Source organism: Quercus lobata, chromosome 10, assembly GCF_001633185.2.
Source record: "Quercus lobata isolate SW786 chromosome 10, ValleyOak3.0 Primary Assembly, whole genome shotgun sequence".
NCBI classification, from domain to species: domain Eukaryota; kingdom Viridiplantae; phylum Streptophyta; class Magnoliopsida; order Fagales; family Fagaceae; genus Quercus; species Quercus lobata.
Genome location: NC_044913.1, coordinates 9,532,296 through 9,558,215, shown reverse-complemented (window position 1 = coordinate 9,558,215; position 25,920 = coordinate 9,532,296). Strand labels below are relative to the sequence as shown.

General features: G+C 36.9%; 2 protein-coding genes across 2 annotated transcripts; both read left to right on the top strand.

Moving 5' to 3' along the window:
• Positions 1 to 1,441: 1,441 nt before the first annotated feature.
• On the top strand, positions 1,442 to 2,317 carry LOC115964310. The gene is made up of 2 exons (XM_031083648.1): positions 1,442 to 1,778; positions 1,860 to 2,317. The coding sequence occupies exons 1-2, from the start codon at positions 1,442 to 1,444 to the stop codon at positions 2,315 to 2,317; spliced, it is 795 nt and encodes a 264-aa protein (XP_030939508.1).
• A 17,009-nt stretch (positions 2,318 to 19,326) lies between these two features.
• On the top strand, positions 19,327 to 21,294 carry LOC115963979 (diphthine methyltransferase homolog). Its single transcript, XM_031083253.1, has 3 exons — positions 19,327 to 19,391; positions 19,686 to 20,012; positions 20,225 to 21,294. The coding sequence occupies exons 2-3, from the start codon at positions 19,688 to 19,690 to the stop codon at positions 20,941 to 20,943; spliced, it is 1,044 nt and encodes a 347-aa protein (XP_030939113.1). The 5' UTR covers positions 19,327 to 19,391; positions 19,686 to 19,687; the 3' UTR covers positions 20,944 to 21,294.
• Positions 21,295 to 25,920: the final 4,626 nt, after the last annotated feature.

Below are 25,920 nucleotides of genomic sequence, written 5' to 3'. Positions count from 1 at the left end.
ATGAATGAATAAAATTTTTTAAGAAAGAAAGAAAGAAAGAAAGTCGCCCACTACATACGCTATGTGACTAGAGAGAAGTGAGTGACTCGTGAGCCGTGAATGAAGTGAAAATACTGATACGGATCATCACTTCCTTCATGGTGACGATAATGCTTGGATTCTGGTAGGTATGGACTGCCATGCAGTCATTCTCTCCAACCCTAGCTAGGGACCTATGCCTTTCAGTACTATTAATTACTATTACTCACTTCTAAACCCCATTTTCTTTCTGTTGCACATTGGCTCCCATTTTCCTTCATCATTATTATAGCTGCATATTAAATGGAAAAGATACCTCCTTTTTTTAAGTGTCAAGTACCTGTGATTGAGATTGATACGATTTTTATTAGCTTATTTGGACGAGTGGTTGTACACCTAAACTATTCCACTCTTTTTTCTTTTTCTTTTTTTTCCAACAATTCCGACCTTGCATAGTGTAAGTGATTGGCTAACGCATATTGACATCATTTTTTTTTCCTTTGTCACTTGTATTCAATTATATTATGGTTTGGTTTAGCAAAAGGAAAAAAAAAAATTTGTATTATGGTTTGTAACGACCAAGGGTTGTGGTTTAATGGTCTTAGATAATATACAAGATGCGCTAAGTATGAGGTATAAGGTTAAAGTCTGAATATGAACATTTCAAAAAATAAAAAAAGTCTGAATATGAACTTATTTTAATTACCTCTCTCAGTAGTTCAAGGTTCACTAGTATTTATTGAGGGACTGGAAAGTTATAGCTTACCGTGATTCTTTTGCACCTCAGCATGGTCTGGAATCCAATGGATAGAGTGGTCCAGGTAGGATTGTTACGTTGGTCGGCCCCTACCCATTTTTCTTTTATGGTACTAGATTTTCTTTTTGTATTTTGACTGAAGATCAAAGAAAATATATTATAATATAAAAATATATTATTCATATGTCAGTTTATGTGGCTAGGTTTTTACCTTTTATGCATCATTTTTTAAAATCTTACGTTTTTTTTTAATAAAAAATATGTGTATATTTTAGAATATTTTCAGCAAAAGGTTAATGCCAAACATACACTAAAAATAAATAAATAAAGACTTTTTATATATTAAAAAAATCAGAAGGAACATTGATGTATTTATAGTAAATCATCGTTTACTACAGGAAGAGGAAGAGAAGGAAAATTCTGTAGCCAAACTCTAGGTTCCTTCTTCTCCTTTGTTTGGGAAGCAAGGGTTTTTGCCACTTTGTTACACGGTTTAAAAAAAAACGAATAAAAGGAAATAGCTTGATATGAAGAGGTTGAAGCGACTCTCCCTCAGTAGGAGCTCCTCTCTCTCGCCTTAGCACGAGTTTCTCACTCCTTCAACTGATACGGGTCTGGCCTGGGTCTCAAGTAGCCCTTGGGGCTTGATACTTCACAGTCACTGAAATGGAACAAGTAGTCATTGATGGACTACAGCATCTTCAAATCACTAAAGAGGAAGAAGAAGAAATCTCCATATCAATTGCTAGCAGCTCAAACCTTTTAGAAGAGTACGAGCTAAGTCTGTTTGGCCGGCTTCTAGTTGACAGACATCAGAATATGAGAGCCTTTAAATCAACTCTTAGATCAGTCTGGAAGATAGGCTCGGATTTAAGGATCGTTGATATGGGAAAAAATATCTTTCAGTTCAAGTTTAGCTCAAGTTATCAACTGGAATGGGTTGAGAGAAATGGTCCCTGGAATTTTGATAATAACCTCTTGCTCCTTTGCAGATGGAGGAAAGGTTTATTAGTAACAAATATCTCTTTCACTCACTCTCCTCTCTAGATTCAAGTTTGGGGTTTTCCCTTTGAAAGTATGATAGAGGAGGTTGGAAAGGATCTTGGCAGCAAACTGGGCAGATATATTGAATCGGATAGGCATTCTTGGTTGTCGAAACAAGCAAAATTTCTGCGAATACGAGTTGACATCCCTATTGACAAGCCTCTTCGAAGGGGTGGGAACATTGTAGATATGGAAGGAGATAAACATTGGGTCACTTTCAAATACGAAAGGCTTCCAAATTTATGCATTTTTTGTGGAATATTGGGTCATGATGAAAAGCACTACACTAGTTCTCAAGGCAAGTCCGAATGCCATAGACAATATAAGGATTGGCTCCGTGCAAACAATGGTTCCAGGGGAGGTCTTGAAAAACAAAAAGCTGCAAGCAGTAATGGGCATGAGGAAAGAATGGATGAGGACCTTGGTAACCAATTTTTTCTGATGAACACTAATCCGATGAGCATGGGACCGGAGAAGATGGGGCTCTCATCAGCCTAGTCAAATCACACGAGCTCCAATAACATGAACTAGGAACAAGGCTACACGTTAGCCACCCTGCCAGTGAAAAAGCAGAGAAGTGACAATACGGTACGTCCCTTGAGCCCTGCACCCTCTCTAGAAAAGATCTCATGTGACTCCTAAATGCCGGTAGAGGCAGAAAGGGAAGTAGAAGCCACGCCTTCTGTTGTGGGCTGTTTTAAGCATGCATTAGAGGCTTATAAACCAACCAGCCCAAAGGAACCCATTAACAATCCCTCCCATGCAAATGAGCCCACCAGCACCTTTTCAAACTCAAAGAAACCCATTAATAGCCCCAATATTTCTTTAAGCCCGAAAAAAAAGAAGTATAAAAAGGATTGCTAGAGCCCAAGGAAGGGGAACCCAAAACACAAATTTAAAAGAACAAAGTCCAATTAGGCTCTCAGGTTCAAAAAGAGCAGCAACGTGTGAAGGTCTAGCTGAGAACGTAAACAAACCTCAGAAGAAGCAACGTGAGTCATGTCAAACTGAAGCACAAAATAACATTGAGAGATCGGCGGTGACTGCTGAGCAGCACTGCCTCAGCAGTCACTGCCGGGAGCAATGAATTCCCCATGCTGGAATTGCCGGGGAATTGGGAACCCCCAGATAGTTTTTGTGCTCTGTGATTATTTGCGGCGCTGGAATCCCAAACTCGTCTTCCTTTTGGAGACAAAATTAGTTAGCAGACGTATGGAGAAAGTAAAATACAAGCTGGGTTTTTCAAATGGTCTAATTGTTCCTAGTAGGGGTCGTAGGGGTGGCCTTGCTCTGCTTTGGTCCAGTGACACTATTTTGGAAATTAAGAGCTATTCAGACTATCACATTGATGCGGTTATTATAGAATCTAGCAATGGCTTTTTGTGGAGGTTCACTGGATTTTACGGGCACCCTGAGACTCATCTTAAGGAAGATTCTAGGAAACTTCTTTCTTTTCTTAGTAGTTAGTTTAATTTTCCTTGGTTTTGCTGTGGTGACTTTAACGAAATTCTTTCAATGACTGAAAAAGCAGGTGGTGTTCTTCGTTCTCAATGCCAAATGGACAAATTTCGGCAGGCTGTGAACTTGTGTGGTTTTAAGGATTTGGGGTTTTGTGGCCCTGATTTTACCTGGTGCAATATGAAAGAGGGGAGTAGCAAAATTTTGCTCCATTTGGACAGAGCCTTTGCTAACACTGAGTGGCTTGATCATTTCAAGGATCCAATTGTGCATCACCTGGTTGAATCTACATCAGACCATTGTATTCTTATCACCACAGACCCCTCCCGCCCGGCCAATAAGCGTAATCGCCGGTTCCATTTTGAGGCGATGCGGACAAAAAGGGATGATTGCAGAGATTGCATTGACGCTTCCTGGAACTCTGGCACCCTTGCCATCACTCCGGAAGGGATTGCTTCCAACCTCCAAAGATGTGCAGCTGCTCTATCAACTTGGAATCAGAATGTAATGGGTAATATTACAAAGAAAATCCAAGATACGAAAAGAGCCCTCACGTCACTTTCCATTGATGATAGAGGCAATAAGGGGGCTGAAGTTAACCAGCTTAGAAGGGAAATTAATGATCTGTTGGATAATGAAGAGATCATTTGGAGACAGTGCAGCAAGACTCATTGGTATAAGGAAGGGGATCGAAACACAAAGTTTTTCCATGCCCACGCCTTTGATAGAAGGAAAAAAAAAAAAACACCATTTTGGGGCCGTGGAATGATGATGGTGTTCGGTGTGAGAATAAGGACAGCATCACTGCTATTGCAATATCTTATTTTGAGAAGATTTACTCCACTTCCTCTCCAAGTGGTATCAATGAAGTCACCCATGCATTATCTAGGTGTGTTACGAAGGATATGAATGCTGAGCTCACCAAGGCCTTTACAAGAGAAGAAGTCATCATTGCACTCAAGCAGCTCCACCCAACCAAAGCTCCCAACCGGATGGTATGTCTGCAATCTTTTTCCATAAATATTGGGACATTGTAGGGTTAAATATCATAAACATGATTTTAAATGTCTTGAACTCAAATATGCCTATAATTGAAATTAATAAGACTAATATTGCTTCATTCCAAAATCCAACCAGCCCTAAAAAATGGCAGACTTCTGCCCAATCAGCCTATGCAACACTATATACAAGCTTTTATCAAAAGTCCTTGCCAATAGACTCAAACTAATCCTTCCAAGTATCATCACTGAAAATCAAAGTGCCTTCATTCTGGGTCGTCTTATTTCGGATAATGTCCTAGTAGCCTTTGAATTTATGCATTATTTAAACCACAAGGATGAGGGGAAGGAAAGTTACATGTCAATTAAGCTAGATATGAGTAAAACTTTTGATAGAGTAGAATGTAATTTTATTCATGAGGCTATGGTTAAGATGGGCTTTGCTAAAAAATGGGTGGACCTGATTATGAATTGCATCTCTTCTGTGTCCTATTCAGTTATTATCAATGGTGAGGCTTGTGGAAACATTACCCCTTCAAGAGGCATAAGGCAGGGGGACCCCCTTTCCCCCTACCTCTTTCTTTTTTGTGCTGAAGGCCTCTCTGCACTCTTTCATAAAGTTGCCCGTGAAAAGCAAATAAATGGAATTGCTATCAGCAGGGGCTGGCTTTCCCTTACTCACCTCTTCTTCGCTGACGATAGCCTCCTTTTTTGCAAAGCATCGGTCCAAGAATGCCAACATCTTGTTGACATCCTCAGCCGCTATGAAGCGGCCTCGGGGCAAAAAATCAATATCGACAAGTCCTCCGTCTTTTTCAGCCCAAACACCCCGTAAGAGAGAAGGGAATGCATTTTGAATATCCCTGGTCCAATGCAAGACTCCAGGCATAAAAAATACTTGGGACTCCCCTCCATCATTGGTAAATCCAAGGCTCAGGTGTTTGCGGAAGTTAAGGAAAGGGTGGCGAAAATGCTGGCTGGTTGGAAGGGAAAGCTTCTTTCAACTGGGGGGAGAGAGATCCTTATCAAGGCGGTTGCCCAAGCAGTGCCCACATACACAATGAGTTGCTTCCAACTCCCTAAGACACTTTGCAAAGACCTTGAAAATTTGATGAGGAATTTCTGGTGGGGGCAAAGGGATGATGAGAACAAAATATCATGGGCTAGTTGGAAAAAGATGTGTAAATCAAAGTTTCATGGCGATATGGGTTTTCGAAACATCCAACCTTTCAACCTTGCCATGTTGGCTAAGTAAGGTTGGAGAATTCTCACCAACCAAAACTCTTTGATGGCTCGGATATTTAAAGCCAAATATTTTCCTCACGATGAAGTTCTCAATTCCAAAAAAGGAAGCAACCCCTCTTACACTTGGCGAAGCATTCATAATAGTCTTGAGGTGATTAAGAGAGGCACAAGATGGAGGGTGGGTAATGGCCGTCGAATTCATATTTGGGAGGATAAGTGGCTGCCAACGCCATCTTCTTTCAAAGTGATTATGCCCCAAACAGATTTTGATGACTATCCTATGGTATCTTCCCTTATTGATAATGATACCAAATGGTGGAAAGTAGATCTGGTCAAGTCCATATTTTTACCCTTTGAAGCTAGCAAAATTTTAAAAATCCCTCTTAGTTATAATCTTCCCGAGGATAGCCTTATTTGGATTGGCAATAAGCGAGGGGTCTTTACCGTCAAAAGTGTATACCACACTGCTTCTTGCCTTGTGGACTCAAATGGGGTTGGGGAGTGTTCTTCATCTGATTCAAAAACGCTGTTGTGGAAAAGGATTTGGAGTCAAAAAGTTCCTCAAAAACTCAAAATTTTTGCTTGGCGATTTTGTGTTGATGGCCTTCCCATTATGTTCAATCTCAGTCACAGGGGTATTCATTGTTCAAGTTTCTGCCCCCTTTGTGACAAGGCTATCGAATCCATTACCCATGCTCTCTTCCTTTGTGATCATGCTAAGCTAACCTGGGCACATTAGCACAATTGTCCAGTTGATGTTATTCACTCATCTAGAGATCCAGTGGACATTGTTCTAGACATTATTGATAAAGGTTCCCCAAATGACTTGGAGCTTTTCTTTGCAGTGGCTTGGTCTATCTGGTGGAACTGTAACCAAGCTATTTTTGATGACTCGGGCACTCCTCCAGGGCAGGTTTGGGAGACGGCAAATAGAACACTGGGCGAGTACAAAGCTGCTTGCTCCCTACCTGTTTTTTCTCCATCCCCTGCCCCATCGGTTTGGCAAGCCCCTCCCCCGGGTTTCTACAAGGTTAATGTTGACGGCGCTACTTTTGATGATGATAGGCCTTCTTGTGTTGGTGTTGTGATTCGTGACTGTCGGGGCTCCCTCATTGCAGCCTCAAGCAAAGTCCTTCCGGTGCCTTTCTCTACCGAAATCATTGAAACCTTGGCGCTGCAAGAGGGGGTGCTACTTGCTTCTGATATGGGAATCTCCCATGTCCTTGTGGAGTCCGATGCACTCTCAGTTATTCAAGGTATCTCTGGCTGTGATACTGGTAGTGACTAGGGACATATTATTCAGAACATCAAAGATGTCTCTTCCTCATTTTCCTGATGCTCTTTTCAGCATTTGAAAAGGAGTGGCAACAGAGCAGCCCATGAGCAAGAGCTGCCAGCTCCTCTGGTGTCTCCTGGATTTGGAAGGGTATGTGTCCAAGTTTTATGAGGCATGTAATCTTAGAGGATTGTGGCTTGTAAGCTTCTGTTATGTTTGTTATGTCCTTTCTAATGTTTCTCTCTATTGTATCTCAATTTCAAATGAATGAAATTTCATATGTTTCCCCATCAAAAAAAGAAAAAGAAAAAAGGTTGAAGCGTAGCAAATGGTTTCTGATAAAGATCATTGTTTTCTAATAGCCTTCTCTCTGTGGACTCGAGTATTTTTTTTTTTTTTTTGTAAAATACTATTTTGGTTCCTAAATTTTAACAAAAGTTTTTTTTTGTCCCTAAACTTTAAAAAGTTCTTTTTTATCCCTAAACTTTGTAAAGAGTTTTTTCAAAAGTTTAGAGACAACAATAGGGATGAAAAATAATTTTTTTTAATAGTTCAGGGATAAAAACAAACTTTTAGTAAAGTTTGAGGACATAAATAAAATATTGTTAATAGTTTAGGGATGAAATATGAATTTTTCAATAGTTTAAGGACGAAAAATGATCTTCTTAAAGTTTAGGAATGAAAAACAAACTTTTAGTAAAATTTAGAAACTAAAATAATATTTTACCCAATTTATTTTTGTTGAATCTGTGGACTGGTATGGAGTACTAAAGCAATTAGCCAAATGATTGTGTATTTTACTATCAGGTCTTGTTGAGTACTCTGCATAGGCCATCATCTTTGTCGTATCATCCCTTGGTTGGACTTGCTCACTACTAGCTGCCATGACTATGCACTAGCTATCTCAAATCACAATACCCAATCCTATGGTCCTGGTAACCTTGAAGTCAGCTAGAGCCAAGTTCAATTTAAAAAGGGGGGGGGGGGGTGGCGGGACGAGTTGGGGGCAGGTAGCCATCAATACTCAACCAGGTCTGTTGTGCCGATTCGCATCGACTCATTGGAAATGCTATATCCCCATAGTTAAGCTAACTAGATTCTACAAAAATGCTATATGATTTATAATACGTTTAAAACAATCCTAATGAACAAAATAATTTTTAAATAGTTATTTAGTAAAAAGGGTCAAGCCTTGTTTCTAAAAAAAATTATGGGTATCTTTTGCAAATACATTTTCCATCGAAATATTTTCCTTTATTTCTTAACTTGTACTAGCATGGTGTTACTCATTTTACATGTGAAAATGTTACGCTCTGTTTGTTTTGATGTAAAATGTTTTATGAAAAACTTGTTTAGTATTTTATTGGGTTTGTTTCATTGTAAAATCTGGTCAAATTTGAAAATGTTTTCCATTGACTATAAACTCTTTTGTAAAATGATATAAAGCCTTTTACCTTAAAAAACGTGGTTAAATTTTTTTTTACAAAAAACACACAATGACTCTCTCCCCTCCCCTCCCATATGGTCGTAGGGCTATTAAAGCCGTTGGTATGGCAATCGGTGCTGGCAGTTTAATAGTGACTAGATTGCTAGTTTTGGTGATTTTTACTTGAAATTTTTTACATACCATACCAAATATCTAAAAATATCTTACTAAAAATATTTTCAAATGTGCATTTTATAGCTAAACAAGCTGCGCCTAAGAAACAAAGTGTGCATGTCATGTACTAAAGAATGAATTTTATTTTTCATACACCGACAGTTAAAAGTGTGTTATCCACTTATCTTTGCATCTTTTACAAGTCTTAGTCTTTAAAGAACGACTTAAAAAGTTTGCAAATTTAACTTTTTACATAACAAAAGTATAATAGTATACATATTTAATCATTCGTCAAGTTTAAAGATTATAAAATAACCCACTTTGATGATTATTTTATTTTTTTTGCTTTCACTTTATTTAAATAGTTTTCAATTGAATATATTTGCGTCAAAACTTGTATTTTGAAAAAGAAACACTACTTATAATATGTGTTAAGAATATAAAATATGAGGAAGACTGAAAAGTCTGTATATTAATGTGTGTATAACAATGTACAATAGAGAGCCTTATATAGGCTAGATATGTGTGCAGTACAAGTAAAAGAAGTAAAGTACAAGTACAGTAAACTGGGCTAAGCCCAATGGGCTAAGCTAGTACAAGCTATACACTAACATCCCCCCTCAAACTCGAGGTGGCAAGGAAGAAGCCAACTGGAGTTTGGATATAAGATCTCGAAGACGACCAGGCGGGTGAGTCTTGGTAAAGATATCAGCAGGCTGGTCAGCAGAGGAGATGGAGAATAACTTGAGATTTCCTTTCTTGAGATGCTGGCGAGTGATGTGGCAGTCGATCTCAATATGCTTGGTGCGTTCATGGAAGACATCATTATGAGCAATGTAGATAGCACTACGATTGTCACAATAAAGAGGAGTGGCAGTGGGCTGTGGAGCATCCATGTCAGCCAAGAGCCAGCGAAGCCAAACAAGCTCACAAGTGGTGTCGGCAAGGGCACGATACTTAGCCTCAGTACTGGAACGGGAAACCACATCCTGCTTCTTACTGCGCCACGAGACCAAAGAAGTACCTAACAAGAAACAGAAACCTGTGATAGAGCATCGATCAGTCGGATCACCTGCCCAGTCAGCATCTGAATAAGCATGAAGCTCGAGAGACGATCGAGAGGAGTAATGCAGACCATGATAAAGTGTGCCTTTGACATAGCGGAGAATCCGAAGAACAGCAGCATAGTGGACAGAACGAGGTGCATCCATGAACTTACTAACCATACCCACGGCATGTGAAATATCCGGACGAGTAACAGTGAGATAGATCAAACTGCCAACCAACTGACGATAACGAGTAGCATCGGATAGAGGTTCACCATCCAAGGGTGTAAGCTTTGCATTGTATTCCAAAGGAGTGGAAATAGTCTTATTATCGGTGACACCGGCTTTGGAGAGAAGATCAGAAGCATATTTAGCCTGGGAAAGATAGTAGCCATCAGAGGATGAGGTAACTTCTAGCCCAAGAAAATAGCTGAGAGTGCCCAGATCTTTCATCCCAAAATGCTGACTAAGGAAATGCTGAAGAGAGCGGATACCTGCAGAATCATCTCCAGTAATAATCATGTCATCAACATAAAGAAGAATAAGAGTGATACCAGCAGAGGATCTTCGAACAAAGAGAGCAGTGTCATGAGGACTCGAAGTGAAACCCTGCTGAGCAACAACTGAGCTAAACTTTTCAAACCAAGCTCGAGGAGCCTGCTTGAGGCCATAAAGAGCACGGCGAAGGCGGCAAACTTGATTGCCTGAGTGTGGATAGCCAGGGGGTGGTTGCATGTACACTTCTTCATGAAGGTCTCCATTGAGGAAAGCATTCTTCACATCCATTTGATAAAGAGGCCAACGGCGAACAGCAGCCACAGCAATGAGACATCTAACAGATGCAAGACGAGCAACAGGAGCAAATGTTTCCTCATAGTCAATACCATACTCCTGAGTAAAGCCCTTGGCAACTAGGCGAGCTTTGTATCTTTCAACAGATCCATCGGCCTTGGTCTTGATCTTGTAAACCCACCTACAACCTACTACAGACTGACCAGGAGGCAAATCAACCATATCCCAAGTGTGATTTTTATGAAGGGTATCTAGTTCTTCATTCATAGCTTGCTGCCAAAGAGGGTCAGTATGAGCCTCACGATAGGTGTGAGGTTCATAGAGAGTGGCAAGAGCAAAAGAGCAATGATAATCAGTGAGATAAGGAGGAGGAATGCTTACCCGAGTGGAACGACGAAGTTCAGGACCAATAGGAGACTCAGGAGAGGGTGGTGCCACAGGATCCAAGACAGGCGGGTCATATGCCGGAGATAGAACCAGGGATGAGTCGTCTAGAGAGGCAGTCGATGTTGAAGAATCCTCCACAAGTTCAGGATAGAGAGGGAGGAAAAGATCAGTAAAAATGGGAGACTCTGAGGAAGAAGATGCAGGAAACTGCTGAAGACTCGTGAAAGGACGATGTTCCCAAAACTCAACATGACGGGAGACACGAAGGCGACGAGAAATGGGATCATAGCAGCGAAAACCTTTCTGGGACACACCATAACCAAGGAAACAACAAAGACGAGTACGAGGTTGGAGCTTTGTACGTTCATGAGGAGGAAGAGAGACAAAGCAAGCACAACCAAAAACCCAAAGAGAGGAGTAGTCAGGAGTTTGACCATAGAGAAGCTCGAATGGTGATTTGTTGTGTGTAGTTGGTGAAGGAATACGATTAATGGTGTGCACAGCAGTGAGTGCTGCCTCACCCCAAAAGCGTTCAGGAAGAGAGGCTGAAATAAGAAGGGTGCGGACAACATCAAGAATGTGACGATGTTTTCGTTCTGCACGACCATTTTGTTGAGAGGTGTAAGGGCAAGACCGCTGAGGAAGAGTACCATGTTTGTCTAAAAAGGATAGGAAAGATTTATCATTATATTCTTGAGCATTATCTGATCGAAAGACTTTAACGGTGCGATTGAACTGTGTTTCAATCATTTTATGAAATGTTTGGTAAATAGACACAAGTTCAGACCTATGATGAAGCAGATAAATCCAAGTATATCGAGAAAAATCATCCACAAATATGACAAAATATTTAGATCCCCCCTCAGTGGGAACAGGTGCAGGACCCCAAATATCAGAATGTATAAGATCAAAAGGGGCAGAAGAAAAGGAGTCACTTTTATTAAAGGGCAATTTTGTTTGTTTACCAAAATGACAGGAAGTACAATCAAATTTTTGAAACTGAACTGAACCTAAATGACCTTGAGAAGCCAATAACTGAAGACGAGATAAGGATGGATGACCAAGACGAGCATGCCATAGATCAGGTGAGGAGGTGGCAGTGGTAGCAGCTGCAGAAACAACTTGTGAAGGAATCTTCAAGTCATGAACCTCAAACATGCGACCAACCTTACGGCCTGTCCCAAGTACTTGACCCGTCCGGGGATCCTGCACATCCACACCATGATTAGTAAATAGAAGATCTACGCCTAATTCGCAAAGTTGACCAACAGAAAGTAGATTTAAGGATAACTTTGGAATATGAAAAGTGTCACTAAGGGATAAACAAGAAGAAGAGATTGTTCCTCTATGACTAACAGGCATAGGAGTTCCATCAGCAGTGTAAATGGTGATTGGATGTTCTAAGGGTGCCTTATCAGAAAATTGGGATTCATCTGGAGTCATATGGTTACAACATGCAGTATCAAAAAACCAAGGTTGTTTACCTGAGGTGACAGAAAGAGCAGTGGAAGTGCGGGATAAAACCTGTTGAACAATTGTCTCAATATCAGCCGTAGTAAGTGAGGAAGTCAAAGATGGACCTGTAGGAACCGATGGATCTGAAGGACACACAGCAGCTGCCTGAGGAAGAGAGGCTTTATTTTGATCTTGCATAAATTTCTGTAACTTACGACAAACAGAAATGTCATGGCCTTTGGCACGGCAAAACTTGCAGTGAGCACCTTTGGAAGACTGAGAGGTGGGTCGCCCAGAGTTTATTCGCGGAGGAGCAGTGAATGCAGCAATGGGAGGCTGTGGTGAGGGTGTAGCCAATACATGATCAGATGATGTCATGTGATAAGTAGGCCGACGATTCTCCTCAGAAATGAGCTCCTTGACTGCAGCATCAAGAGAAGGAGTAGGGGACCGGCTAAGCAGAGAAGCTCTAGTAGGCTCAAAGTCCTCACGTAAACCCATCATGAAGTGCATAAATCTACGGCGATCTCGATATTTGACAAAGAGCTCAATATCCTTAGAACACACCAGTGGAGGATCTGCAGCAGAGAGTTGTTCCCACACAGTAGAAGTCTGAGAATAAAAATCAGAAATAGACTGACCTGTCTCTTGGCGCATTTGATAAAGTTTTGATTCAATGTGAAACTCCAAGCTTGAATCATTAGTGCAGTTATAGCGATCGGCCAAAAATTTCCAAGCAGCCTCAGCAGTTTCAAGACGAGGAAGAAGATTATGAATGGAGGGAATAGAGGTATTGATAAACCAAGACAAGATCTTACTCTAAATACTCTCCCATTCCTCTAGACGTTCTTCATAATCATCTGTCGTAGCAGCAGTCTTGGAAGACTCTTCAGCATCTGTGACTTTGGACTTAGGGTTTGGTACTGGCTTAGGAATTGAACCAGTCACATATCGCCACAGTTTACGACCCTTGAGAAAGACAGTCATATTCTGAGACCATGCATGATAGCTAGTAGGACCATCCAACATGATGGTGATAGGACGTATGATATCTCGTTCACTTTGTTGAGTCATAATAAAGAAAATGACAAAAAAGTGAAATTTAGAGACCTCAAATGCAGAAACGGAGCCCAAAATCAGAATCTACGCGAAAAACTGAGCAAGACAGGTCCTGTTGAAAATTTTTGACTTGGTCAACGGTCAAAGTCAAAGTCAACGGTCAACGGTCAACGGTCAACGGATGACGTCACACTAGGGCTGACGTGGCAGTCCGTGAAGCAAGGCTGGCGCGTGGGCGCGTGAAGGCGCGTGGAGGCTGCTACCTGGCGCGTGTGGCGCGTGAGTAAGAGGGACGGCGCGTGGCGGCGCGTGGAGGCGCGTGTGGCGCGTGTTCGTGAGGCAGAAAATTCAGGCGGCGCGTGGGGGTGCGTGTGAGCTGTTTTCTGGCCGTTCTTGGTTGGGTTTTGCTCGGGATTGTCTGTTCTGTCACTCAATGCCTTTGCTTTTGCAGTTGGATGAGCAGAACGACGAGATCCGAGAGTTGCTGGGACTGTGGTCGTGACGACGGTGACTTGCTTCTGGCAGTGGTTGCTGGATGAAGGCGAGGGCAGCGGAAGGACGCCGGAGATGTCCACAGGAACCAGAAAGTCAGAGGAATGGCTCTGATACCATGTTAAGAATATAAAATATGAGGAAGACTGAAAAGTCTGTATATTAATGTGTGTATAACAATGTACAATAAAGAGTTTTATATAGGCTAGATATGTGTGCAGTACAAGTAAAAGAAGTAAAGTACAAGTACAGTAAACTGGGCTAAGCCCAATGGGCTAAGCTAGTACAAGCTATACACTAACAATATGAAATTCAACTTTATTTTACTCTTACACCATATTTACAACATGTAACACACTAAATTACAATACTCCTGATAAATTAATCTGAATTATGATCTTTTACAAGACTCTTGATAAATTAATTTGAATTGTGATCTTATATATAAAAAGATTAATGGACCCACTAAGTGGTGCAATATTGCCACATTAATTGTTTATTGCTAAGAAGTAAAGCATAACTTTTGGACTGAATGCAGTCAATCGATATCATATATGATACAAAGATATTATACCGTGACGCACTTTCGTCAAAGAAAAAGCTATATAATAAACTTAAAATGATGGTAAAGAAAAAGGTTAAACTAATTAGACGGCCGAACTTTCCTCAAAAAAAAAAAAAAATAGACGGCCGAATGAGAGTTGAGAAACGTGACTAAAATCTAAATTAATACCCTCTTCCTAAGACTAAAATTAGATTCCCCCACAAATTAACAAAGAGGCTAGAGGAAATGGGGCATGAATTGTGATCATATTATTATAATAAAATCTTAAGTATGCCAAATCTTTTTCATTAGCAATTGCAAAGAACATCACTACATTTTGTCTCTTGATTCGCACCAAATGTTTTTTCAAAAAGTTAATGGGTATTCAATTCAATTCAATCCCTAGGGGCTCTTCTTAACAACTTTAATCATCTTAATTATATGCCACAAGCAACAAATTAATGGCAATTAATGTTCTTTGAAATAAAGTTTCTGGAATTTCTTTTTCAATAGCCTATATCCTCTGATATTGCCCACCCATGAGTGACCTTACGTTTTCCACACAAACTGAGATAACCAAGGACCAATGCTTGACCCACTATGGGCTGTACCATTGTACTAAAGTTTATGGAAGTACCTAAATTAGGTACAAATCAAGAGTCAAATAGAAATTATAATTCTTCTTACTTTTAGAAAAAGAAAAATATTATTAGCACATATATATATATATATATATAAAGTAGGGAAATGTTAACGGATGTCCTAAGTATAAACATAACAATTTTTATGAATTTATGAATATTTCATCGAAATGATATTTTGTAAATAATAGATAATAAAGTGATATCAATTTTTTTTTTTTTTTTTTTTTTTTTTTTTTGTAGACAAAGTTTAGTTATAAACTTAGTTGTAGCTTAAGACTATAACTCCACTTTTTTTTTTTTTTTGAATATGAATTTTAACAAATCTACTATTGGATTACATTTTCTTTTTATATTCTCCATGTTTGCAAAATTTTCAAAAGATAAAAAATCAACAGTCATGTTATCAATCAAATATTTAAATTTCAAGTTTATATAGTATAAAATTATGCATAAAAAAAAGGTTTATGGATCGAATAGTAAATAACATCCGATTAACATAAAATTTGATATGGGTGTTGATAATATAAAGAATATATAATCTAAGTTAGATTTTCAAAATATGTAGCCATGTTAATTTTTTTAGTGGGATTTGTAGCCTTAAACTATAACTAAATTTATAGCCAAACTTGGTTTCTTTTTTTTTTTTGAAAAATAATTGATATCAATGATAAATTCAAATGGGAACCAACAAAAATATTTCAACTTAATTGTTGTGAAAATTATTGTGTATCATCTTTTTTCCCCCTCATTTCCTTATTGGGAGATATGGGTACCAAACTAGAATTTGTCATTCCAGCCCTTTTCTAAGGTTAATTCAATGTCATTGGCCACTGACTATGGTTATATTTGTATAACATACAAAGTCATTAAAAGATTAAATTTGAATGGTCAAAATTCTCGAAAAATACTCTAAAATAATTTTGAAAGAGTCAACTTCCAGATAGATGCGTTTTTGTAACTTATATTTTTTTTGCTAAGATGTGTTATTGTTACTTTTGGAAACATATAATAGAAACCATCACAACATCTGAAAGAATTTATTTGGACTATCAGTTAACTAAGTTGCTAAATTCATCCATATATTACAAGTTTTTTTTAGTTATTATAAATAATTTGATAGTTGGGAAGAGAGAATTTAAACCTTAAGTTCTCCATTGAAAACATTAAGGAGTGCTTTTTTTTTTTTTTTTTTTTTTTTTTTTTTTTTTTTTTTTTGTTAAAGATTGAGAGGTGCTAATTGAGTAACAAATATTAACTACAAATATTAAATACCAAATTCTAGAAATAATAATTAAGCATGAAACATACAATACGAAGATTTTATAACAAATTAGAAAACCAATTAAAAAAAAAAAAAAAAAAAAAAAACCTATCTAATAGAATAAACACTTTGGGGATCCGATCACATAAAATTCAATATATAGGAAAAGTTATAATTAGTTAGAACTTACAAAACCTTTGTAACCTAAACTTTTTATATAAATTTTTTACACATCCGGCTTGCCTTTCTATCGCACTAGTCTCAAAATCCTGGGAATCATTCTAAATAGATTTCCTCCACAAACAAATCTCCTCCGCATGAAGAATAATCTTTGGCACTGAACTCGTTGGAAAGAATTTCTGTGGTTTCAAACTAATCTTGCAAATGCTTTCTAGGGGATCATAAAATGGGCGGGCAAAATCTAATCATTTTTTAGTTTAGCTTAAGGGAAAGAAAGAACTAAGATTTTATTTGTATTTCTATAGTATGAATCATGAAAGTCTTTCTCAATTCAAAAAGTCATGCATTAAGTGGTATATTTGTGACCAAAGTTAGGTAAACTACTCATGAAGTTTGGATTTTAAATCCTGACGATTTCACTTGGCCAAACTTCTAGCGAACTAATTGTGGGGCCCGGCCCAAAATAATGGGCTAGTCTAACTACAGGCCCATCCGAGGAGCATCCTGTCCGAGGAGAAATCACAGATAAAGCATTATTCTGACCCAGTAGCGCCAAAGAAACCTGTCCGAGGAGTAACTCCTCCTCGGACATTACGAAGTCCAGACGAGGAACTCGCCCCAACCATCGCAGTTCATCCTCCCAGCATATAAAAAGAATAAAATCCAAAATATCTCATGGAAAGCTGCCACCACCACATTAATTGCGCCACAACCACCCTCTTGGCCGCATTAATGAGGAAAAGACCCCTGAACAGTACTACCTTAGCCTCTGCAACTCACAAAGGGAGTGATAAGGGCGTCTGATGGGACAGATGCTCAAGTAGATGCTTAGATGATCAACAAGTGTAAGGTTGAGATGAGAATAAGAGAACTATATAATGTAGTGGAGTCCCTCAAAGAATAAGGGGGGGGAAAAAACTATATTCGGGACTGAAGAAATAGAATCTTACTTTCGAGATCCATCCTTGTGTTTTTGTTTTTTGCAACAATATTGTCCGTGTAGAAGACTGAATAGGCTCACTGAGGCTAAGTTCTTTGACCCATCCTCTACAAATTTTTATTGTGAGTTGCGCCTTGGGCCGAGGCCTGATCAATAGAGTTTGGGCCAGGAAAAACGTGCAACTACACTAATCATGAAGCTTTTGTTTGGATTATTATTTCGTCGAAGTGAGTTTGAATTTCATTTGAGCAAATATTTCCTAATCTTGAATTTTTTTTTTTTCAATAGCTCTGTACAGAGTTTTATTTTATTTTAATTTTTTTTTTATACAAGATAGAAATTGTATTTTGATATAATCTAAATGTATAGCTAATTTTGTGTTACTTGTTCTATCTAAAATTTTAAAATTTTTGTGACAAGAATGAATGATGCATTAACACCTGACACAGAAGCCAAGAAGACCACAATAATTACACTAGAACCTCTTAAAGTCAAAATTAAGAGAAAAATTGATTCCAAATCAGACTTCAATTGGAGTCTAATTTGATGCCAAGTGTCCAATTTAACTTTTTAATTTTGGTGAAGCTATTTACTACATTATTACAAGAATTGAGGAGTGCAATTAAAAAGGCATTAAATAATGTAAATAGTGTGCAATTGTAATTGTTCTTAATTTTTTCCATGCATATGCATGAGTCACAAGCTAGTTTATTTTTGACTCTTAGTTTGTGGTTGGAATTAGCTAACATTAATCTAACCTCCTAATGCAGTCACAAAACATCACATTACAGACTCAGGAAAAACATATAAGCCTGAGAAACCACAGACAAAAGATACTCTAACTTGTAAGTTCCCAGTCGGGGACTAGTCTAGGCTTTAATTGAGAAAGTTTAAAAAACCATTCCATAACACACTAGGAAACTAGTACAATTAAATCAAATGGGTTGGGCTAAGCATATTTACATTAACAATCATTCCAGGCCCAATAAATCAAATATGCCCCAATCAATAATAGAACAAATTAATGGGCCCAATAATATAATACATATCCCCGAGCCTTAAAGGCTTGAGGGTTTTGTCCCAGGGTGGGGAGGTGGAGTTATTTAATTAATTAAGTAAATATTTCTGACCAATCTCCAGAGAAAAAAAAAAAAAAAGCTAGACAATTTTAAACAAATAATACAATTAAAAAATAAGCTAAACATAAAGTCCTAGAGATAATTTTAAACTCCCACAATAGAAAATAAATAACAAAAACCAAGCATATAAAATAAATTTCAAATCCCTACAAAATATTGTATGGCTATGAGTATAAATACCATGTTAGTGCAGTTCTCAGCAAATGAAAGCTCATTAAAACATTTGGACTTTGGAAATACTTTAAAAAATCTTATACCCTACCAAAAAAATTCTTAATGATTCCAAACTGGCTAATCCTTTTGATATGAGTATAATTCTAATTTAAAAGGATGATAAAAAAAAAAAAAAAAAAAAAAAAAAAAAAAAAAAAAACTTTGACCTGCTATAAAAGGGTCTATCAAAATAAAACATACTTAATATTATCCAATTACAAAAGAGATGTGAGTACATATTTTCATGAACAAAATATTGTTAATGGCTTAATGCTAAAACAAATTATTTAGTTGATTATATTACTTTTATAAAAAAATTGGTACAAACGGTAAAATTTGGTTGAAAAGATTCCACGTGCCCAATACATGTTCTATTAAAAAAAAAAAAACGAGTTATTATTAAAATAAAATAAAAAATCCTTTTGTCATTTATCCAAGGAAAAGTTAATAGATGCTCAAAAGATATTGAATAAAAAATATTTTAAAAAAATTTTAGGGAAAATTTGTTTTTTGACACATTTTATATTTCTCATAAAAGAAGTATAAAATTTTCTAAAATGGTCAATTAACAAATGTCTTAATTATACTTGTTTACATGGCCTTTTATCCTATGCCAAACTAGTGTGGAACATGCCAAGCATGTGATTGGGCTAAATTAAAAAAAAAAAAAAGGTCAGAACAAATAACAGTGATTGGATTGGGCTATCAAGAAAGGCCCAAAGTAGAGGTAAGAAAAAAAAGCCCATAAACTGCTATTTGAGGAAAAAAAAAAAAAAACACAAACTTTTCATTTTGACACTCACACAACCTGGGACTAACTTCCAATTTCCAACTAACATAACGGTAACATCTCCAACTTTCGGTTCCTTCTTAGTTTGAGACTTTGAATTTCCTTAGCATAAGCTATCTGCAAACTTTGATTATGTATTGTACTCGTTTAAATTTAGGTTTTTTCCTCCTAAAATTAAAGCAACCCGGTTGTTGACCCTTTGAATTTTGCCCATAAGGTGTTCGACAAAATGCCCATATATGCTAATTTTTTTTTTTTTTTGGGTTATAATTGTTAAGTTACTTTTACAAGGCAATTTGGGTTTCTTTTATTATTGTTATTATTATTATTTTGTGTCAATGATTTAGGCATGGATGTGGCACATTGCTATCTAGATGGCAATGCTGATGCTGTGGAGTTTTGTCCGCACGATTCTTACCAACATGTTCTGGCGGCTTCAACGTACACGTTACAAGAGGGGGATTGTCCCAGTCGATCTGGGAGCATATCGCTGTTCAATGTTGATGCTAACATGGGTCGTTTTGATTTGTTTCATCGCGTGGACACAGTGGGCATATTTGATATAAAGTGGAGTCCAGTTGGGGGTAGTAATGTGGGTTCTTTGCTTGCTCAAGCGGATGCCGATGGTTTTCTGAGAACTTACAGTCTTGAGGATAGTTCAGATGGAGCAGAAGGTATGGTTTCTATTTCTGTAGCATATAAATAATTTAGCAGTCAGTTTGTTACTTTGTTTGTCAGAAAGTGTGGAGAAAAGGAATACATAATTTTAAAGAAGTATGGAGAAAAGAGAAAGGAGAATGTTAAAAAATAGTAAATAAATGTGTAAGCTTTTGGCTATTATATCTGTTTCCGTTCTATATGGTTTTGTTTTTAACTGCTGATGCAGGGAGTTTCTTGAAAGAGATAAATGGAGTAAAAATCAGTTCGTCCATGTGCCTTTGCCTTGACTGGAACCCCTCAGCCACATCAATCACAGTGGGTCTTTCTGATGGTTCTGTCTCAATTGTTTCTGTGTTGGAGTCACAAATTGAAATACAACAACAATGGAAAGGGCATGATTTTGAGCTTTGGGCAACTTCTTTTGATATTCACCAACCCCAACTGGTATACAGTGGTTCGGATGACTGCAAATTCAGTTGTTGGGATCTACGGCATAGTCCTTCTAAGTTAGCATTTCAGAATATCAAGGCTCATAAGATGGGTGTTTGCTGCATAGTGAAGAGCCCTAATGATCCTAATACTGTACTTACTGGTTGTTATGACGAGCACTTGAGGGTATGGGATGTAAGATCAATCTCAAAACCTGTAAATGAAACTTCAATTTGTTTAGGGGGAGGTGTCTGGAGAATCAAGCCCCATCCTATTTTACCGGGTATTGTCTTGGCAGCTTGCATGCACAACGGGTTTGCAGTTGTTAAGATTGAAGGGGATAACACTGAAGTGATTGAAACATATAGTAAGCATGAGTCACTCGCATATGGAGCAGATTGGCAGAAATGTGAATCAAACCAGGAAGGCAAAAATAAGAGTTCTGTGGTGGCTACTTGCTCGTTTTATGATCGGCTTCTTCGAATATGGATGCCAGAAAGTGATATCATATCATGATTTAGTGCATCTACAGGCATCTCTCTAATTGCAGTCAGAAGGATCCAAGTTCGATGTTTTCACCCTTGAGAAATCTTTTTTGATACTTCATTAGGTATGTGTGAGCATGATACATAACCTCTCTTCCTCCATGGTAACATGATTCAAGAAGATTTTTGGGTTCCAGATATGTTTATTTTATAAAATATAACTTTTATCTATATAGGTCCTTTTACTCCCATCCCTATAAGAAAGGATCCTTTTCAATTTTCTATTGGAGGACATAAGATCTACATTTGTTTTTTCCCCAACAATGGACCTTAAGGAGGGGAGAGAGAGAGAGATGGGACATAATTTTAATGAAGACATGAATTTTTTAATGTGTTCTTATTACTGAAATCCTTTATCACCTTTAAGGTTATTGTGAGTTGGCTTGCCCATTAATTTTGGTGAACAAAGGGTGATCTTCAAAATGAATTCAAGAAAACTTATTTCTCATCGCAGAGGGAGCTAGAAAAGAATGTAGACAAATGTGCTTAAATTTTATATTTGCAGTTGTGTATACTTGGTGTTAGGGAACACACATATGCTATCAGCTCAAGAAAATGTATGCCAATGTGCTTAGGGAACACACGCATGCCTCTCCCTCCAAAACCCCACACATAAAACCAAAGATCATTTACTGCCTGGTCTTGGCCCTTGCGTGGCCTTTGCCTCACATGGCCTAGGAAGCGTCAGATTCTGACCCAGTTGGTCTTAGGTTTGACCTTAGCTTGAGCCTAGTGGAACCTCTTAAATAGGTTGTTCGTAGCTTACTTGTAAAATGGGTATCTTCTGACATGAAACTGAGGTCATTAAGAACTCAAACCTGCTGAATATTCAATGAGTTTGTGGACCATCTTTCAGTCTGCTTGCTCAAGTCTGGCAATTTATGCTTGAGCTTCAGACCCAATTAAAAAGAAAAAGAAAAAGAAAAGATCTTTGGTTTTGTTCAAACCAATGAGCAATGCTTTATGAGTTTTTTGGCTGAATATTGCTAAATCTGGAGTTTATTTACGTTATAGGTACTGTTCCAACTTATTTAGGGAAATGAGGTAAGAGAGTGAATTTCGGCAACACCAACAAAAGTATGAGAGAGAAAGAGAAAAAGTGGGAGAAAGAAAATTTTGAATTTCGGTAATGTGATTATCGAAATTCCTGCTACCCGAACCACCCGACCGAGTGTGTGCTGTGTGCTCGAAATGTGAAGTACTCAAAAAAGAAACCAATTGTGGCAATGCCATTGCCGAAATAGGGGAAGAAAAAAAAAATTGTGGCAATTGTGGCAATGCCATTGCCGAAAATGGGAGGGGGGAAAAAAAAAGGTGTTCAAATTTGAACTAATAATAACTAATCACCTGTGATTTGTTGTAAAAATGTTGTGGACGTAGCACATTTTTTTTTAATTCCTCCCCAGATTTCGGCAACCAATATTTTTTTTTCCTTCCCATTTTCGGCAATGGCATTGCCACAAATTTTTTTTTTTTTTTTTACCCTCCTATTTTGGCAATGGCATTGCCACAAATCAATTGCAATTTTTTTTCCCTCCTATTTCGGCAATGCCATTGCCACAATTCCATTCCACTTTTTTTTTTTTTTTAATTTTATTTTTTTAAAAGAAATTATATGTGCACATAATTTTATAATATTTTTACAACAAATTTTAAGTGGCAGGTTGTTATTGTTGGATTAAAAAAGTAATCTCAGTGTTAAATTCAAATTTGAACTAATAATAACTAATCACTTATGATTTGTTATGAAAATGTTGTAAAAATATTGTGGACGTAGTACTTTTTTTTAATTCCTCCCCAAATTTTGGCAACCACTATTTTTTTTTTTTCCTTCCATTTTTGGCAATGGCATTGCCACAACTTTTTTTTTACCTGCCTATTTTGGCAATGACATTGCTACAAAACAATTGCAAAATTTTTTTTCCTCCTATTTCGGCAATGTCATTGCTACAATTTCATTCCACATTTTTTTTCTTTTTTTAAGAAATGATATGTGCACACAATTTTTACAATATTTTTACAACAAATTTTAACTGGTAGGTTATTATTGTTGGATTAAAAAAGTAATTTTAGTGTTAAATTCAAATTTGAACTAATAATAACTAATAACCTATGATTTTTTGTGAAAATGTTGTAAAAATATTATGTATGTAACACTTTTTTTTTTAATTCCTCCCCAGATTTCGGCACCCACTATTTTTTTTCCCTCCCATTTTCAGCAATGGCATTGCCACAATTGTCACAATTTTTTTTTTTACCCCCTATTTCGGCAATGGCATTGCCACAAACCAATTGTAATTTTTTTCCCCTCCTATTTCAGCAATGCCATTGCCACAATTCCATTACACTTTTTTTTTTTTTTTTAAGAAATGATATGTGGACACAATTTTTACAACAAATTTTAAGTGGCAGGTTGTTATTGTTGGATTAAAAAAGTAATCTCAGTATTAAATTCAAATTTGAATTAATAATAACTAATCACTTGTGATTTGTTGTGAAAATGTTGTAAAAATATTGTGGACGTAGCATTTTTTTTTAATTCCTCTTCAGATTTCGGCAACCACTATTTTTTTTTTCCTTTCATTTTCAGTAATGGCATTGCCACAATTTTTTTTTTTTACCCCGTATTTCAGTAATGGCATTGTTACAAACCAATTGCAAATTTTGTCCCCCTCCTATTTCGGCAATGCCATTGCCACAATTCCATTCCACTTTTTTTTATTTTTTTTATTTAAGAAATGATATGTGCACACAATTTTTACAACAAATTTTAACTGGCAGGTTATTATTGTTAGATTAAAAAGTAATTTCAGTATTAAATTCAAATTTGAACTAATAATAACTAATCACCTGTGATTTGTTGTGAAAATGTTGTAAAAATATTGTAGACGTAACACTTTTTTTTTTAATTCCTCCCCAGGTTTTGGCGACCACTATTCTTTTTCCCCTCCCATTTTCGGCAATGGCATTACCACAATTGCCACAATTTTTTTTTTCTTCCCTTATTTCGTCAATGGCATTGCCACAATTGGTTACTTTTTTGAGCACTCCACACTTCGAGCACACAGCACACACTCGGTCTGGTGGTTCGGGCAGCAGGAATTTCAGTAATCACATTACTGAAATTCAAAATTTTCTCTCTTCCACTTTTTTTCTTTCTCTCTTATACTTTTGTTGAATTGCTGCCAAAATTCACTTTTTTTCCTCATTTCCCTAAATAAGTTGGAACAATGACTGTAATGCAAATAAACTCCAGATTTAGCAATATTCAACCAAAAGACTCATGCTTTGCAATCTTTTCCACAATTGTTGATGTGGCAATGTGTGATTGCAGCAATCACTTTTTCACAATGACACACCTTATATTAAAACCACTTAGAGCATTCACATTCTGAAGTCATAAATTTTGCTTTCACAAATTTCCACAAAAAGTTATTTTATCTAATGTTACATTCTCATTATACAAAACAAACATTTAACATTAATGGTTTTATTTTAGCTTTTAATATAATAAAATAATATATCTGTTACAATAAAATAATATATTCACTATAAAACAGTGTGAACATGTGAATAAAATAATATATTTAATATAAAGCAGTGTGAACAAATAATTTAATAATACTTTTTTTTTTTTACCAATGAGCTACAGTGCACAGTCACTTTTGGCTATGCACTAGAGCTGTAAAGCCAAATTATTTGGCTTTGGCTCTACCCATGTAGCCATAAATTTGTATTTAGTGGTGTTAAAAATAGCAATATAGCTTTTTAGCACCACCAATACTAATGCTCTTACACAGGCCACCTTAACAATTGTGGATTTTTTTTTATACTATATACTTATGTATATATACATATATTTTTTTAATATCATACCTACAGTGTCCAAACAATTCCGACTCACTAGTGTTATTCTGCAATTACTGAGGCTAGCTTATTACATTTGTTGTAAGTTTGTAATTGTTATTAGTATGCTTTATGCTTTTATATTCTGTCTTGTCTTCTTGCCTATGGGTTCTTTTATTCGTTTAACTGTTTCTAGAAAGTAAATTGTGACAAATGTAAGAGTGTGAGTGGGCGGGGAAAGGATAGTGTATTTGAGGTTGAGCTTCTAAGACCCTTTTATCTTACAAGTTACAACTACAACCGCATTTGTCACCATATGAAGGAGATAGATCTTCATTTTCAATCGTTTTCTGTCTTTGCACTTTTTTCCTGCTTTTGTGGGGGCCTCAATTGCTAGAGACACTAACATTGTCTATGTTCTTTTGAATTCTTTCTGGCTTTACATTTACTATTGAAATTGATGGTCCCCAATTTGTACCCAGCTCATCATTCATTGTTGGCGGGATGCAATATAATTTACATAGGAAAGAAGAATGGGAACGAATTTGCTGAATCAGTTTCTTATCTTTTGGAACCAAAACAACAGAATAATCAGAATTAACTAGTTATTTTGTTCTCAATTTTTTTTGTTGAGATTGGAAAGGACATTGTTTTACTCACTTTACATTGAATGAGACGATGCCTCGTGTTTCTAAGTACAATGCCTTGTGTTTCTAAGTACTAAAGCATCCTTATAGGCCAACTCCTTGATGAGAAAGTCTTCCGATAGCTCTCTTAAGATTTTCGAAGTATAATGAGCTCGAGACGCCTAACTATATATTTGGAACGAAGTGAGATCTTTAATTCGATTATTGTACTAATTTATATTTATATATATCTAAAAGCTGAAACATAGTATTTATTGTTGTTATGTTCCAGTTGAGCCACATTAGCGTCTACGTCATTATTATTATTTTTTTTCCAATTTTCCTATAATTGTTTTAAGCATTTATTTTTTTTAATATTTACACTTCTCCAACATTTCTCCCTCTCTTACCTTTTTATATCCCCACTACTTCTCCAACATTTCTCCCTCCCTTACCTTTTCATCTCCCCACTACTC

Bases quoted from the DNA above. Each gene is read 5' to 3' on its own strand.
- LOC115964310 (XM_031083648.1), top strand. From the start codon at position 1,442: ATGGAACAAGTAGTCATTGATGGACTACAGCATCTTCAAATCACTAAA. The intron at 1,779-1,859 runs GTTTATTAGTAA...AAAGTATGATAG, and splicing joins CCTTTGCAGATGGAGGAAAG to AGGAGGTTGGAAAGGATCTT.
- LOC115963979 (XM_031083253.1), top strand. From the start codon at position 19,688: ATGGATGTGGCACATTGCTATCTAGATGGCAATGCTGATGCTGTGGAG. The intron at 20,013-20,224 runs GTATGGTTTCTA...CTGCTGATGCAG, and splicing joins TAGTTCAGATGGAGCAGAAG to GGAGTTTCTTGAAAGAGATA.